The 16384-nt window shown below is 33.5% G+C and overlaps 2 protein-coding genes across 2 annotated transcripts; one reads left to right on the top strand and one right to left on the bottom strand.

Moving 5' to 3' along the window:
* Positions 1 to 3257: 3257 nt before the first annotated feature.
* Positions 3258 to 6251, bottom strand: LOC130954844 (alpha-ketoglutarate-dependent dioxygenase alkB). The gene is made up of 7 exons (XM_057881619.1): positions 6075 to 6251; positions 5800 to 5951; positions 5045 to 5391; positions 4357 to 4495; positions 4173 to 4239; positions 3947 to 4068; positions 3258 to 3712 (listed from the first exon to the last, which is right to left on the bottom strand). Exons 1-7 carry the CDS (start codon positions 6179 to 6181, stop codon positions 3573 to 3575), a joined length of 1074 nt encoding a protein of 357 aa, XP_057737602.1. The 5' UTR covers positions 6182 to 6251; the 3' UTR covers positions 3258 to 3572.
* A 201-nt stretch (positions 6252 to 6452) lies between these two features.
* Positions 6453 to 10648, top strand: LOC130954686 (uncharacterized). Its single transcript, XM_057881444.1, has 5 exons — positions 6453 to 6752; positions 6867 to 6970; positions 7223 to 7336; positions 9849 to 9932; positions 10359 to 10648. Exons 1-5 carry the CDS (start codon positions 6524 to 6526, stop codon positions 10413 to 10415), a joined length of 588 nt encoding a protein of 195 aa, XP_057737427.1. The 5' UTR covers positions 6453 to 6523; the 3' UTR covers positions 10416 to 10648.
* The last annotated feature ends 5736 nt before the right edge of the window (positions 10649 to 16384 follow it).

Raw genomic sequence — 16384 nt, 5'->3', positions numbered from 1 at the left:
GTCAGGTTAACTGTGACATGTCATCTTTAGGACAATTTGGTCTCATCCACGCTGGACAAAACGACGTTGTATTGGAACTAGGGACAAAACGACGTCGTTTCGGGGAGGACAAATTCGTCCCTACTCAGACAGAGAATGCAAACAGCGCCGTTTTCATGATGGGGACCTATTTGCCTTATAATAGTATCTTAAGAGACCTATTTGACCTATAATTCGTGATGTTAAAAGAAGCTATATTTACTTCAACGCAAACCTTAAAAACACATTGACATTGGTCTGTCATTTATCAAAATGGTAACATAAACCTGAGAACCCAAACATGTTAACCACACAAATATTTTGCTTCAATAGCAACACAAACCAAATCAAGTCAAAAGAAGGTTTATTTTCTTCAACATAAACTAAATGAAACAATTCTAAACAACATAACGTCTTCTTCCTCCAACATAATAAAAGGTGATAACATAACTAAGACAACAACTTTCACACTAATTCTTAGAAGCATCATTTCTTAAAAGACTGGTTCAACTCTCGTGTTAGAATGAATTTGAACAACTTAGATACTGTGCCACTGGTTGTAGCTGATATTGTCTCAACACTAACACTCTCCGAATTTTTAGCCCTAATTACTGTCTCCTTTGGACATCTAAAAGAAAGCTGAGTTTGGAATAAACAGTATTGTTATAACCATGTTTCACACAAAATTTCAGCATCGCTGAAACATGGTGATTATCTTAAAAGAGAAGTTCAAGAGAATATCTAACGTTCTTAAGTTGGTATAGGCATCCAACTTAAATCTTTTATGAGAAGTTCAAGAGAATATCTAAAGATTTTAGATTATTATGATCCAATAAGAGTCAAATTTTAGCCCGAGAAGACTTGAAAAAAAGAATATCTTTTGCACACTCATTCATATAGTAGAACTCTCATGTTACTTGAGAACTAGCCATGGAGAGTTTAGGTTGAATGAGTATACATTACGCGTGTGCGCCTTTTGAACTCTTATCTCTTTGTTTTAAAGCTTTAGTTTATTTTGTGGGTTTTAGCTTTGCTTAAGATATCTCAAAAAATCTTTCAAAACCTTACTGAAGTCACTCTAACTCTCAGAAAGTGTGTTTTAAATCTAGGTATCTCAAATTTACTTTAAAAAACCTATACCAAGCTTTTGAATGTATGTTCTAATATTTTTTCGCTGCATACGAGTCTTAAGATTTAAAATGCTTTAAGTTTTTGTTTTAGATTTAAAAAAGTTTAGAATCACGATTTAATCTTCCTTTCTCGTGTAATGTTACCAATTTCACTAATAGTTCAGAAATGCTTTATGAGATTATGCATTTGTGATACAGTCCTTCTCATGTTTCAGTTTATTCTAATTTGCTTATATAGCGTAGGAAAAGATTTAGTAATTTTTGAAACATTTAAGTAAATAGTTAGATCAAAACTAACAATTTTTAAATTTGTGTTTTTATTAATCATTAAAACTCAAACTGAAATATATAAAGCTATTATAAGAAAGGATAGTTATTGTATTTGGCACCAAAACTGGCAAAAAGGATAAGCAGTATAGTTTGAATTCAAGCAATGACACTTTATCAAATAATACAAAATTTAGAATTCCAATTAGAAAAGGAGAGGTTTTTAGCATCATTCTTCCATTAGTGGAGCATCCTCTTTTTCTCATATCATGATTACATAGAATTTTCATTATGTTCCTTTGATGAGGAAGATAGTCTTAATATTATGGTGCCTTTTATTGTGGTGCGTGTCTAAATTGTCTAACTTGCTTTTATAAGTAAAAAATAAAATGTATAAAATAAAAGTAAAATATTTAAAGTTTATTAAATATTATTTCTTTGCCTTTTTTAATAAGTTAGACACCATGTCTTAAGCACCATAGCATTCACCTAATATTATTAGCTAGTTGTAAAGTGCTTTTACTTTATTGTTGTCTATCTCTTTCTATAATAGAAAAGAGAAAATATTGATATCAAGTGAGGAACCAATAAAAGCCATGGAAGGATAAAGGCAAGAGAGATATATTTGAAAAGGCCATAATAAATTTATGTTTCTTTGTAATTTGTTTGGTAGTTTGAGCATAGAAATTGAGCTCATACAATCAAATTTATTTAGGGGGTTCAAGCTTAGAGAAAGGCTTTATACTGTCGAATAGGTCTAGGCTCGACTAGAAGCTTACACTTGTTTTTTCAACTCAAACTCAGAAGGAAGATTCTTATAGTTTAGGGTAAATGAACTAGGACAGAGAGTAATGGCAGCTTTGTCGGTCAATTAGGTATAACTTCTTGGATTTTGCATTCATTAGAAACTAAGGAGTAAGATTAAAATAGTTTTGGAGAAAGGAACTAGGGAATAGAGTCTTGGTAGTTTTCTACTGGTGAACTTGGGTATAATTTCATTGAAATTGGTGTATATAATCAGTTTTGATTTAATAAAAAATTCTACCATAATTTATAATTTTTTAGTAAAGACTGGATGCAAACCTTATTATCTTTCGACGTTAAACCAAGATATATGATTGTGCCATTTTCTTTATGTTTCCTCTATTTTGTTAGCCTTATGCACATTATGCGAGGAAACAGAAAAATCTCCTGCATAATTCTATGTTAAAGGTTAAAAGGGGAAAAAGTCTTAAAGCTACTTTAATTCAACCCCTCTTCTCATGGTTTAACCGACTGATATCAAGAACTCACGTTCAAGGAATCAAGCTTAACATGTAAAAATCTATAGCCAACATAGTCTCCTATACACTAACCCAAATATAGTCCAATGGAAATAACTAATATTAAAAGGAGATAATAAGGTTATTTGTTCAATATACTAATAGTTTCAGAGGACGATTCAGAAGATAATTGAAGAAAAGAATATCAAGATAAATGCGAAAATAATAACATGATGCATTGCACCAAAAACAGGTCTCGAGATGCAAAACTGCCAGAAAAATGTGGGACAAGCTTCAACCCATACATAAAGTAACAAACAAATCCGATAAACTAGACCTAACATGTTTATGGGAGAATACGAGCTATTCTTCATAAAAGAAGAAGAAAACATATGATATGTTTGAAAGATTCTCCATAATCATTAACAAGCTAGATGGAAAAGAATTTCCCATGAGAAGAATTGGTGAGAACAATTATCTAAATAATTATTTAAATGTTTCCAAAAAAATTGGATCCAATTACGAAGCCATTCGCAAAATGCACAAGAGCGTCTGTTATGTATAAAGAAAATGTTCTTTTTGTTATTATTTGTCAAATTAATACTACGTTTTTGAAAGATTATAGTGTTAAAGCATAAGAAAAAGAATAACTTATTTTCACTGACTAGTTTTTTTTTTTGTTGGACCCGCTAACCTGGTCTAATTTTCTTCGTCTAAGGAAACTAGTGAGGACAAAGAATTCCAGAGACTGGGTGGTTTTCTGGACAAGACTTAATTGTCAGAATAAAGATGAAAATTAAGCCATAGTCAAATTAAATTATACAATGATACATCATTTCATTTTTCATCAGCTAATCAACCAAAATTTCACTTTGGAAGAAAAGAAATACACTACTCAAAAAACTTGTCTGATGTTGATATTGATCCTTGAAGTTTGAATGTATTTTAAGAAACAAAGATCATCTTCATGTGAAAGTTGTGCCTGAAGATGGTCTATTTCAGCATTTTTTTCATCTGTGAATATCCGTGGAACACCTGCAACACATCAAAATCAAACTGATTTCCAACTTCTTTGAGTCCAGAACTTCAAATGATCATAGGAATTCATCTTCCATGTTATTTTTTCTAAGGGTATGTTTGGTTTGAAAGTGAAAATAAGCGGAAATTCTCATGGATACGCTTTCCGTATAATTCTACTCAAGAATATTTTCACCACATTTTTACACAAAGCAAACACACTCTTAAGTATGTTTTTGCAATAAAACTTACCATGAAAGCATTCCCTTGCTTCTCCGGCCATGAGTACAACATCACCACTTCTAAGAAACATTGCCAAGGGAGGATCCTCTCTAGTTTTTCCACCCAAAAGAAATATAGCTTTGCAGCCCAAACTATGGCAACAAGATAATAAACTAATTATGATCCAAGAACAAGTTCGATCCTTCTGTTGGGTTTTCTAAAGCTAAAATTTGAAAAAGAAGCAGGTATATAATACCTTAAGCTAACTATAGGCTTGCTCCAGTCTGCTTCCATGTCATCAAGGTGGCCACCCAGTGTGTCACCTGAAGTAAATATGGTATCAACTATTTTAAAATCTATTATAAAGCTTTACTACCCGCAGCCCGAGGAGTTATCATACATTGAGATCTAATATAAATTAAGTTTTGCTATAAGCATACCTAAACCAAAGTAATTCACTATTGCACCTTCAGGCTGGAATTCAACACCAGCAGGCATTGCAGGTTTAGCCAATTCTTTGGCCAGATCACACAGAGCTTCAGGGATTTTGTTATGTGGGAGAGATACATCATAGTTCCGCTGCACACAAAATAACCACTGGATGATTTTCCTGGACATAAGATGTGATGTGCACAAGTTGAAATTATAACTCCAAAAAAGACTCATTACAAATTCAGGTGATGCAGCCATAAGAAACATAGCCTACATAGTTTGACAACTAAGTAACTCGTTAGAACAGCTTCTACTGGCAACTCAAATATAATATTATTTTAAGCAAACTTACACCAAAAAAGAATTGAGGCACTGTCAGTAACTCGCAAGCTAGTCTTCACAACCAATTATCTTTTCTCATTCACAACCAGAAAATCAATTCCTTGGTAGTTAAAAACCTATGTATGCTAAGAAGCAGATCAACCATGGCCATTTATCATATAACTATTTCTCAAAATCAAAATCAAAATATTACATTACACTTACTAGGTATGAATATATAGTATTCCAAGCCCAAAATAAGTTAGCACATCAATTCCCATAACTAAGAATATAGCTGTTCTGGAGAGACATGCAGCTGTGAAACACTTACATACTCGTATACGTTTTATTGGTAATTTGTGAAACAAAACGTACCCTGGACCAATTGAATTGTAGGCCAAGGGTGCTCCATCTCAGCTTCCGCAGCAAAGCAGAAGCAGAAACAGATTTTCCCTTCCTTATGAGCTCTTCCTTTTCTGTTACGAACTTCCACCTCTTACCATCTTGAAAACCGCAATCAGGACCTAGCTCAGGTGAACCAACGGGAGAGTACTCTTCTACCAGAACCTTCCCTTCTTTTGCTTCATCAAATAGATTGTGTATAGGACCATAGATCGCATTGTGATTCGTTCTATTAGGTGGCTGTGGGAAATCAATCAAACTCTCCCTTATCAAACTGCATTGTTTCTCTATGCTCAACGCCCCAGGAATAAAATAAAAACCTACAAAACACAACAATCACTACCACATTCTGTTTAGCGGCTTAGTTCTTACTTACACAAGTCATCGAGTTAGTTACAAATGCACACACGATTATTCCCTACATTTCAAAATACATATAACTTTGCACAGATTGATACGTCCATAATCAATGTATTCAGAACTTTAGATGCTAGTTGTATCTATACATTGATTTTCTTTAATGTATACGGAAGGAGTAGTTTACTTGGACTACGGCATTTATAATTTTCCAATTGAACACACATTATGCTAAGATGATTGGTTGGTTGGATGGTTAGTTAGTTAGTTATTTGAGTCACCAAGTTAGTAACAAATTCTGATGCAAGAAGTTTTCAAGTTAGTTACGCATCACCAACCCCAAAAAAAAAAAAAAATTGATGAATGAATACCTGGGCGATTTTGCAAGGAGAACACAGGGGAGCTGAACTTGTCGTGAATGACGTTAACAAACGGAGGAAGCTCGCCGTTTCGATCGTGGCATTCTAAAATTGAACGGAAGTCAAGAACTTCCGTCAAGTCCACCGGTTTGGGTTTTTTCTTCCTGCGCCAAGAGAGGAAAACGTTCCAGTGATCAACACAACAGTGTAACCAACACTGCAACTAACTAATTGCGTTCAACTAACACACAAAAGAAAAATAAAATAAAATAAGATAATTAAGTTACTTTTTGTTCTTGGAAGCATTGGTATCGTAGTAGAGCTTGTAATTCTTCTCCGCTCTTCTGAAAGCGGTTCGCTCCGAATCTTCCCTGTTACTCTCGGATCCATACATCGCCGGAAAAAAAAAAAAGGATCCTAATTGCGAGAAATTGTTAGTGTTAGGGTTCTGAACGTAAAGCGAAATTTACAGAAAAATTAAAAAGACAAAAAGTAAGGTAATCACTGTTATTTAACTAGATGTGAAAAGCCGATAATACCCTTGAAATTTTCCATTATTCCATAGTGCCGGTGAACTTGACAAGGGCATTCTCGACCATACATTTTGGTTCTTATCATTTATCACAAAAATCCTGGTCTCCTTTTTTTTTTTCCCAAGGCAAACGGGAAGATAGGCAAGTATAAATTGGAACTGAAGGAAGAAACAAAGGAACAGATATAATAACAGAAAGAGAAAATGGCGTGCAGGTTTATGCTTCGTTCAGCTTTACTTGTGGAACCTTACCAATTGGAACATCTTCGTGGTTTCAATTCCAAGAACAGAGGAACTTTGCGATTCAGAACCGTTAGGGCTCAACGGTTTCACAGAGGAAGAACTCTTTGTTGCTCTCACAACGAAGCGTCGTCGTCTTCGTCTCAGGACGATCAGGGTCCGCCTCAAGAAGCTGTTCTAAAAGCCATTTCAGGTAATCTCTCTATTTCTTTTTTTTTCCTTTTAATTTTCTTTTTCTCTAAAATTTTAATTTATTGTTTTAAAATTAAAGTTGAAATTAAACTTTTGTGTTTGGTTTTGGTTGTAGAGGTGTCGAAGACAGAAGGGAGGGTTGGTCAAACTACGAACATGGTTATTGGAGGCACTGTGACTGATGATTCTACGAATGAGTGGCTCACTTTGGACCAGAAGGTACAAAAAATGGAATTTTTTTTTGTGTATTTCATAGCTTGTTGTGTTCATCATCATGCAAAAACCGTGTGTCAGTTGGGTTTGTAGTTTGCAAATTGTGGTATGATGCAGTAGCGAAAAGAGATATTTTTTTTTTTTGTTCCAGTACCATAACTAATGGTTTGAGACTGAATAATTATGTAACTCAACGTGATTAAACTTGTTAGAGTTTCAGAATGTTTGTGTTGTGGGTGATGATGTGCTGCGGCGCAGGTGAACTCGTACCCAACTGTTCGAGGATTTACTGCAATAGGAACCGGAGGGGAGGACTTCGTGCAATCAATGGTTGTTGCCGTGGAATCTGTAATCCAACAGCCCATTCCTGAGGTAAGCAGCACTGTATTTCTCAAAATTTGGAGGTTAAAAAAAAATTCTGATTGATGCACTAATTTATGAAGTTTTATTCATCAATTTATCTTCAATTTTTTAAACCTTTTGCTTCAGTTTACTTGTGTAACTTGATGTATTCTTGAACTGTGTATTATTGGTGGAGAACATAGTTTTATTTTCGTTCTTATAAATTGTCATTACAAGGTGAATGATACCTTCTGTTAGATCATCAGCTGAAGGAAATAAATTCCCCGAAAAGAAAAAAAAATTGAAAAAAAAAAAATCACAATGCCCACAATGCAGTAAATTGGCAGTCCTACTTGTGTTCAGTGCTGTGAGATTTTGCTAGCTAGCGCTGTATTAATGCTATATAATACACTCCTTCGCTTTCTTAGTAGATAATCAACATGTTTACTAGTAAATTTAGAAGTCCAGTGAATGATGTTTGATTTGCATAGTTTTGATAGTGGTTGTTCTAACCCTATATAATTTTTTTTCTCTCGTATTTATACTTACCAAACAAGATAAGACAATTTTATTTTATCTTTGTCTCCATACTTGTCACTTGAAGAACTATGGGAGAACATTACCATATAAACTAGCTATCATGAATAAAGAACCAAGGCCTCAACCAAGGGGGAAAAAAGGCCCCAACCATAAAATGTGAAAGCCAGTTATTGGGAGAACACATTAGGAGGCTTTGATACCAATTTATAAGAACCACACTGTAAGAGTTAGATATTCGTTGCAGAGCTCCACTAGATTCCCGTAATCCTGGCATCCCACCACACTTCCGTTCTTGTTGACTTGTTGGCTTTGAATTATAAATGTATAATAAGGAGCAGCAGCGGAACAGATCCAGAAGTCACACAAAGTTGTGGGATGCAGCAGAAGTTATTGAATTGTATCATCAAAGATATATCATTTTCTAAGTAAAATTTGAGAATGCCTTCATTGTTCTCTTATAGTGAAAAGAGCAATGCTTTTTTTAATCCTTTTTCTTTGTTATTAGGAAAGTATTATAAAAGCAAATAACAACTAATCTAATAATTAACTAATATGCATTTTTAAGAATAAATATATTAAGTTTTATTTTTGTTAAACCCCAAAAAGTTTACTTGACTTTTTATCTCTTCTTTATTTCTGAATTATCATCAAGTATATTGATTCTTATTGTTTTAAAAGTAAATGACATATGGAGAAGTATAAACAAAACTAAACAAAGAATACGTAAGTGTTTAGTGCCACAAACCAGAATACCTTGGTCAGAGCTCAACATCTTTATGGGGACATCTGTGAAAATACTTAAGTTTGGGAAGAGAAGGATTCAAACAATAGTGCTGTAGTGCTCTTTCTATGGGATTGAAGCCTCAACCACTAGGCTACCTCGGTTTTTGTTAAGCAAGATTGCCCATTATCTATATATATGGTTGTTCATAATTCTGTAGATCCTTCCCAGATAGATAAGGAGGGTCTTGCTGAATTGTTGGTGCAATGGAAGGTTTCCTTCTGTTGTGATGAATTTTGGGAAATTTCGGAGAAGCTGCTGCAACATTTCCCAGACTGTCACCTTGAGCAGAAGGTGAAAGCTGTGGGAGTGGGAGGGAGTAATGGTAGAGGGGTATATTTTTTCATGTCTCTGTAAGGAAAGGCATCAATAGGAATAGCTGGATGAATAGCTTTGGCCCACGTTAGACATGTAGCTTTTTGTTACTTGAGTTGAGGTTGAGAAAGTTAGTTCGTTGTGTAGGAGTTCTATAGATAGCAAGAGAAAAAATGTTGAATGTGTCATTTGGTTGTACCTCAGAATTGCAGAAAATTTGGAGGATCTTTTGAATATTCCCCTGGGTTGCATTGTGGATTGTATTCTGTCTGGTTTATCAAACACATTGGCATAGCAACCCTAATAATAATCCACACATTTTTTGACTCTCTAATTTTCCATCTTCCAAATTAATGTCTGAGGTTCTGCTGTCTCAAGATAAGCAAATTTATAAGCTAGCCTTGAATTCTTTTACAGCTTACTTGTATTTCAAATTAACTGGTACTGCTGTCTCAAGATAAGCAAATTTATAAGCTAGCCTTGAATTCTTTTACAGCTTACTTGTATTTCAAATTAACTGGGACTAGATTACCGATGGATGATTATTTGTGACCTGCTATGTTTAAAATACGTAATACAGTAATATTCTGAGAATTAGATCTTTGAAAAAATAAAGTTGATAATGTGATATTGTGTCACTGGTTTGTGGTGTGCTTGCGATGAATTTGCTTGCTTTTTATATAAACATAAGTCCCTGCAAAATGGACTGACTCTTGAGGTGTTTACAGCATAAATGTGTAGCGTATTGTACCTTAAGCATTTGCATGTGATTTACTTCAAGGCTTTCACTACATCAGTAGTCTAGAAGATTTCATGATTTAACTGTGAAATGTCATCAATGCATTACATGCACGATTTCACTTGTGGTTGAGGCTCACCTCAAGAATTTCAACATATTTGTGACAGGGACGAGTGAAGCAGAAGTTATCTGCTAGGGGCAAATATGTATCCGTAAATATTGGGCCTATCCAAGTTGTTTCTAGTGAACAGGTATATCCCCTTTTATACGTAAGTCTTTTTGAATTAAACTTTCTAAATTATTTTAACTCAGGGATTCCTTCTTAATTGTTTCTCCATACTAACAATCAAGTAAATCTTTGATTGCCACTGAGGCTTTAGCCAGTGGTATCAAACTCAAGCCGCAATTGGATTTCCACCTACCCCAATCCCAGTACCCAGTTTCCGATTCCCGTTATCACAGATGTCCGAGTTTGCAGTTGCGAGTTGGGATCTTCGAAATAAAGGGATGGAAGAAAATGAATTGACAAGTGAAATCCATTTTACTCTTCAAGTCACTCCCTTCTCTCGAAGATCCTGACTCGCAGACATACCCAGCACAATGCCCAACAAATCCCTATCCCTTTAAAAAATGAAAAAAGAGAGGGAAAAACCTTGATCTGTTTGTTGCATTTTCAGGTCCAAGCTGTATATAATGCCATGAGGAGAGATGACAGAATGAAATATTTTTTATAAGCTGTCATATTCTGTATATAATGCAATGTTTTCAAGGGATGTATGGCGCCTGGCCTGCTTCCTACCACATGGCTGATTTTGTTAGTAGATCCATGGTATCATTGTAATCAGATGTAAATCATGATGAAAATTGGATCTCTTGTGCATTTTTCTGGATCTGTAACTTAGTATATGATGATTTGTTAACCATTAGTCATAAGATAAAAATATTATGAGACATTTGTTTCATTTTCTAGTCTTGATTGCTGCTTCTTTGCAAGCTAGTTGGGTTTCTTTATTAATGAATTGTTTACCTCATAATGTGCAAGAAAGAATTGGAAAGGGACAGTGATATATGAAAAAATTCAGACTCAATGAGGTGTCAGTGTCTACTTTTAGTAGTGTGAGCCGCCGACGGCATTGTTCTTACTATCTTTACTGTGACCAGTGGCTACTACTAGTAGAAACGTTAGTGTAAATTGAAAACTATTTAACATTTGTAAAATTTACTTTTATTTGGCTTAAATAGATGTAGGAATTTGCTAATAAGTGTGTTGTTCAGAGTTTTCTTTTTTTAAATAAAGTTTGTATTGGAAATTTAAATATTTGGAGATTTTAATGTATTCATTGTATATTTAATGAAGAAAAAATTTTGGAAGTTTCTAAAATAATTTTAGCATGCATTCTTAAGGCATTTGTCAGTATTTTTTTTTATTATTAAACTAACATAAGCAAATTTTACAAGTGTCCAAAATTTATAGATATTTAAGGGTTAAACATTTAAGATTTTTATTTTATTTAATTACCTTTGTATCATATTATTAGTTTTCGCTTTTTCAAATTATAACTTGTAAATAGTAATGGTATATAAATATTAGAAATCAGTTATCAATCATTTATGGTATAAGAACATTTATGGTATAAGAACATGTAGGTTTGAATCAGTTCATAGGCTAACTTAAATTCGATTTGTTAATAGTTTGATAAGCTGAACTCGTGAGCTGGTGAGTCAAGTTTGAACTTGGAATTGAGCTCATAAATTAAATGAGTCGAACTTGAGTATAGATAAGTTCAGTTCATTAGCTCGTAAGCTGACTCGATTTTATATATATATACTTTTAATACAATATATATGCATATGAAATAGTAATATATAATTATATATATTATTGATCTTAATTATTTAAAATTTTATATTTATTTTTTATATATAATTTTGATGTAGGACATAAATAAAAAATATAATTTATTAATATAGAATTATAGATTATGTTCCTATTATTTGAGCCAGCTCGTAAGCTTGAGTCAACTTGTGAGCTTTCGGCGAGTTGAGCTTGAGCTTAAGAAATATGCTCGATTGTTAATAAGTCAAGTCATGAGCCAAGCTAAATTTTTTTGAGTCGAGCTTGAACTTGGTCTAACTTAACTCACCTCGACTCACTTCTAGCCCTAAGAACATGGTAATGGATTCATATTCTCAACAATTAATTTATAATCAAATTTTATAAATAATATAACCAAACTTGATTCACATTTATAATTATAATCCAAATAAAATACCTACATGAAATGGTCTAGTAACTAGTTCATTAATTCACTTGAACAAATATAATATAAAAAACAAAAAAAATATGAATAAAAATATCAAAAAAAAATATAAAAGCAACCATCAAACAACAATAAGTATTTTTCTCATATTTATTATTATTATTATTATTATTATTATTATTATTATTATTATTATTATTATGTCTAGAAACGTATCTCACTGAGAATTATCAAGTGATTTTTTTTCAATTATTTTTATCAACTTATAATAATAATAATTTTTTTAACATAATAAGTAGAACAATTCTATCAATTCAGCAAAAAACACTTCTATAGATGTATGTATAAAAATACAATTTAAGCCATGGTCCAATATGATACATGGTCTAAAATTATTAACCCAATCTCTTTAGAATCAAAGAGGCCCAACCATGTGAGTTATGATAGGAGCATGGATTTACCCGAGATACTTAGGACACGGGTTCTATGATCCGTGTCCGACCCGACTTGCATAACAAATAAGACCTTATCAGACACCATTTCATATATAAACCCACAGTTCATCCACAACTATAACGTGGGGGAACTCTCTGAAAATTAGGAAAAATTTTGTTCAATACTATAAGTAGAGAAACATAAGAATGGTGGCCAAATCATGATCTCCCTATATGAATATTCCATCAAACTCAACTATTTCTTAATCCTAATTCACTTAAACCTGCCTAAAATTCTTGCTAACTTAAGTATCATAGTCCTTTACAGGTATCCCCCACCATCATTCAGAGTTCACACAAAGCCATATTCTAGCTACTTTGCCCAATCTCCTACTTCTTTTCCAAGCCCAATCCACTCACAATCTATTTCAAGTATGCCTCCGTCCCCATTTATTCGAGGGGCAGGTCTTCGTCCCGTGGAGATTTTGTGGATCCTTGTTAGCCTTTTCATTGCAGATAATTCCGGCGGATATTTGCAGGTGCGGATTTTTTTTCCGTCTCTAAATTTTCCTCCAATACGTTGTGTATGTATGAATATTATTCATATCATGGTTTTGAAGTTTCCTGAACTAAGAATTAAACATATGCGAATTGAAGTGAATTTAAGATTAATCATGATGGTCATTTGCCAACTTTCAATTATTTTAGACAATACTCATTACTCCATAAGAAGTCTCGAGCTCGAAAATGTATGATGTAACATGTTCCTGCATGGTAGGCCTCAGATGATGTATAAACTCATCCTGTCCAAGGTTGGGCTTGCCTTCGCTTGATATGGATGAGGTATGCGTCGACTTTAAGAGGAATGGTGGTGGTGGGCACCTGCAAAGGTACTCCGACGCTCAAGTTAGTAAGAGTAGAAAATGAGTATAATACAATTTAGAGTGAATAGCGTACCTTTTACATAGTTAAAACTTTGTATTTATAGAATGTTACTCTTCATACTGGTTGAGATCTTTTCCTGATCTTTTGATAACCAACCTTAGTCTGTTTCTGAGTGGGTTGTTAAGGGCAAGATTTTCTCTAACTCATGATAGCAAGGTGAACTATGGTTGGAAATGTTCTTGGCTGGATTGGATAGGGCTGCGGAGCAAGCTAAGTTTATTGCTCCTGTTGTTGATTTTGTCATTATGGACCCGTGCAGAATTATTCTTAACGGAGGACTTGTAGATGATGATATAGAATAGGAGGGTGGAGATGAGGATATGGCTACTCTATAATAGTTTATTTGTTTTAAGAATTATATATTTTTGTTTGAACAATGTGGTATGGTCATGTTTTGCTGATGATGAACTGACTACCCAACTTTAAAGAATGAACTTGTTTAACTTATATATTGTGCTTTTATGTTGCTTTGATATGTGTATGTTTATGTGATCATGGTAGGATTGATTAGGGATGATGATTGAACATTGTGAAATGGATAATTGAGTAAATATTGCTGGATTGTAATTTGTGAATTGAGGATTGTTTTGATGGGACCAAGAGCTATGTCTTAGGTGACGTTAGGATTGATGAACAGAGAGAGCATAATTTGTGCTATTTGTGATTTGCATAATAACCGTTTTATACATCGGTTAGTGATTTTGAATTTGAATAATTGTAGCGAAGTATCACTTGCATTAATTGTATTTGGGTTTGAGTAACCGATTTTAATGGTCGGTTATTAGAGATAATAGAAGGTGATAGATAGCTTGGCCTTTTAAATGTTTGAAAACAGGAGTATAATTCAGTTTTGATTAGTTAATTAAGTCATTTGTTGTGGTTTGAATATTGTTACTAATCGATCACTGGACTAGTAGATGTCTTTAGATATTTATTTAGATTGTGGAGAATATTTGTTTGTGGATAGTATCTAAAATTGCCAATCAAATAATAAAGAAGCACTAGTTTAGTAAAAGTTGCGGTTTGCTTGAGAATTGAATTACAATTCGGTGAAGAACACTGAGTTTGAATTATGGATTAGGATATCCCTTGGGTAAGCTTGAGCAGTTGGCTTAAAATCGATTGATGGATTATTCATTTTTTGGGATTTGACCATTCGAATTGTAAGTTTGTTTTGGTATAGGAAAAATCGGTTACGGATAACTCAGCAACATGAGCATTTTATAAGGAAGTATATCTCAACAAAGGGTATGGTGGATTGAATTACATGTATGTGGTTCTTGAATATTCGTGGACGGAATGATTAATTTTGATTGATTGTGTATTGGATGATTTATAAATCAATTGGAGATAGTGATAAATAAGAGTAATAGAAAAAACTGAAAGTAAAAGAGTAAAGATATTTCATTAATGAAAAAGAGCATATCACCATGTTTCAACTTATGAACTTAGCTATGATACATCTTTAAAGAAAAGATATTCCCGGTACTCATTAGGGTACTATCGCAAAATGTATGCATTTTGTCTGATGAGCTTTGAATGTTGTGTTGTAGTTCCGTGCTATAGCTATTTTCTTAGCTCGTGTGATGTATCTCGTATGTCTTTGAACTTATTTCATCCTCTGTATAGGTTAGTCTTATATATCTGATTTGGAGTTGAGTTCTGTTAGGAGGTTGAAACTTTTTGAGTTATAGTCTACATGACGGTACTGTTGCTGAGGTTGCTTTGGTGGGTTTGTTATAAAGTGTATGCTATAGCACTGCCTAGCTTCCCTCTAGTCGGCATGTACTGTTATAACTGTGTTATCTTATATAGAAGACTTGATACAGAAATGTATAGTAGAAACAGTACACTAGATGCATTTAAAGAAGGTCTACCTTATTAGAAGATATGCTATATTGAAATTTGAAATAAAAGATTGACATGAGTAAGCTAGATTACGCGTACATATTGTTTTATCGTGATAAAAATGAGTTATTAATGTGATATGTTGAGGTTATTTTTCTTTTATTTTTCTTCCAAGTTAATTTAAATTTTTCCTCGTTGTATTGAATATTGTAAATACGGATTTTGAATTTGTTTGTTAAACCGAAAGCTAAACCCTCTTATTCCAAGAGAAAATAAAAAAAATACAAATAGGATAGCATGAACTAGCATTGAGGAATCAAAATGTAGTTGAAGAACAAAATAGTAATTAGTAGCAATAACAACGTAAATAACGAGAGAAATTCATTGTAACTTGACTTAAATTGTTTGGATCATATGTAATTTTATTCTTGATTATATATCAAAAATAATAAAATCAACTTCGTTATTTGATCAAATGTAATGACCCAATTTCCGACAGGTCCGAATCACTGCCAGTCATTAGGTGTCACTTTCCAATAATTCTATAAAACTCTAGACTCGATAATATTTACTACATATGAGCCTTTCGTACTAACGGAATTGCATATGTTAGCTTATTTTTATCATATGCTTTTCTCAATAAACCCGTTAGCAGCAACCAAAAACATCATCAGAGATATACAATATAAAATAAATACCAAACTAACAACAAAATTAAATTGGCAACAAGATTACAGAAAACTCTCATGCATATATACATCTCAAGTTAGTTCACACAAACTTCCTAAATACATAGTTCATATAGAAAACTCCTAAGCTGGTACCCGAATTAACAAAAGAAAAGAAAATATTAAGTCCTATCCCTAAAAGATGCTATAAAGGTGAGGGAAAGCAACATCTAAGGAACAAAGACCATCTATCCTACATTCTTTCCACCTTCGGGGCACAAGTCAGTAAACATCATCTCAAGACTAGTCTTGAGCATCTCCTGTAGAGTCCGAAAACACATGCTCCTTTGGTACCTCTCTGTATAGAACTCCAGTAACGACAGTCAAGTCAAAATCCTCCATTTGTGGGTAAAAGAGAAAAGGAAGGAATGAGAACCTATATGGTTCCCAATAAGGTGACATCATGAAAACGCATTTCTCTTGTGAAACCTAGAGTTCTGGATCTATCGTAACAACTCGCTTGCTAAGTCTCTCGGCTACTTCCATA

The sequence above is a fragment of the Arachis stenosperma genome, chromosome 10 (assembly GCF_014773155.1).
Source record: "Arachis stenosperma cultivar V10309 chromosome 10, arast.V10309.gnm1.PFL2, whole genome shotgun sequence".
Lineage (NCBI taxonomy): Eukaryota > Viridiplantae > Streptophyta > Magnoliopsida > Fabales > Fabaceae > Arachis > Arachis stenosperma.
The sequence above is the reverse complement of the archived record's forward strand: the minus strand, read 5'-3'. Positions and strand labels throughout refer to the sequence as shown.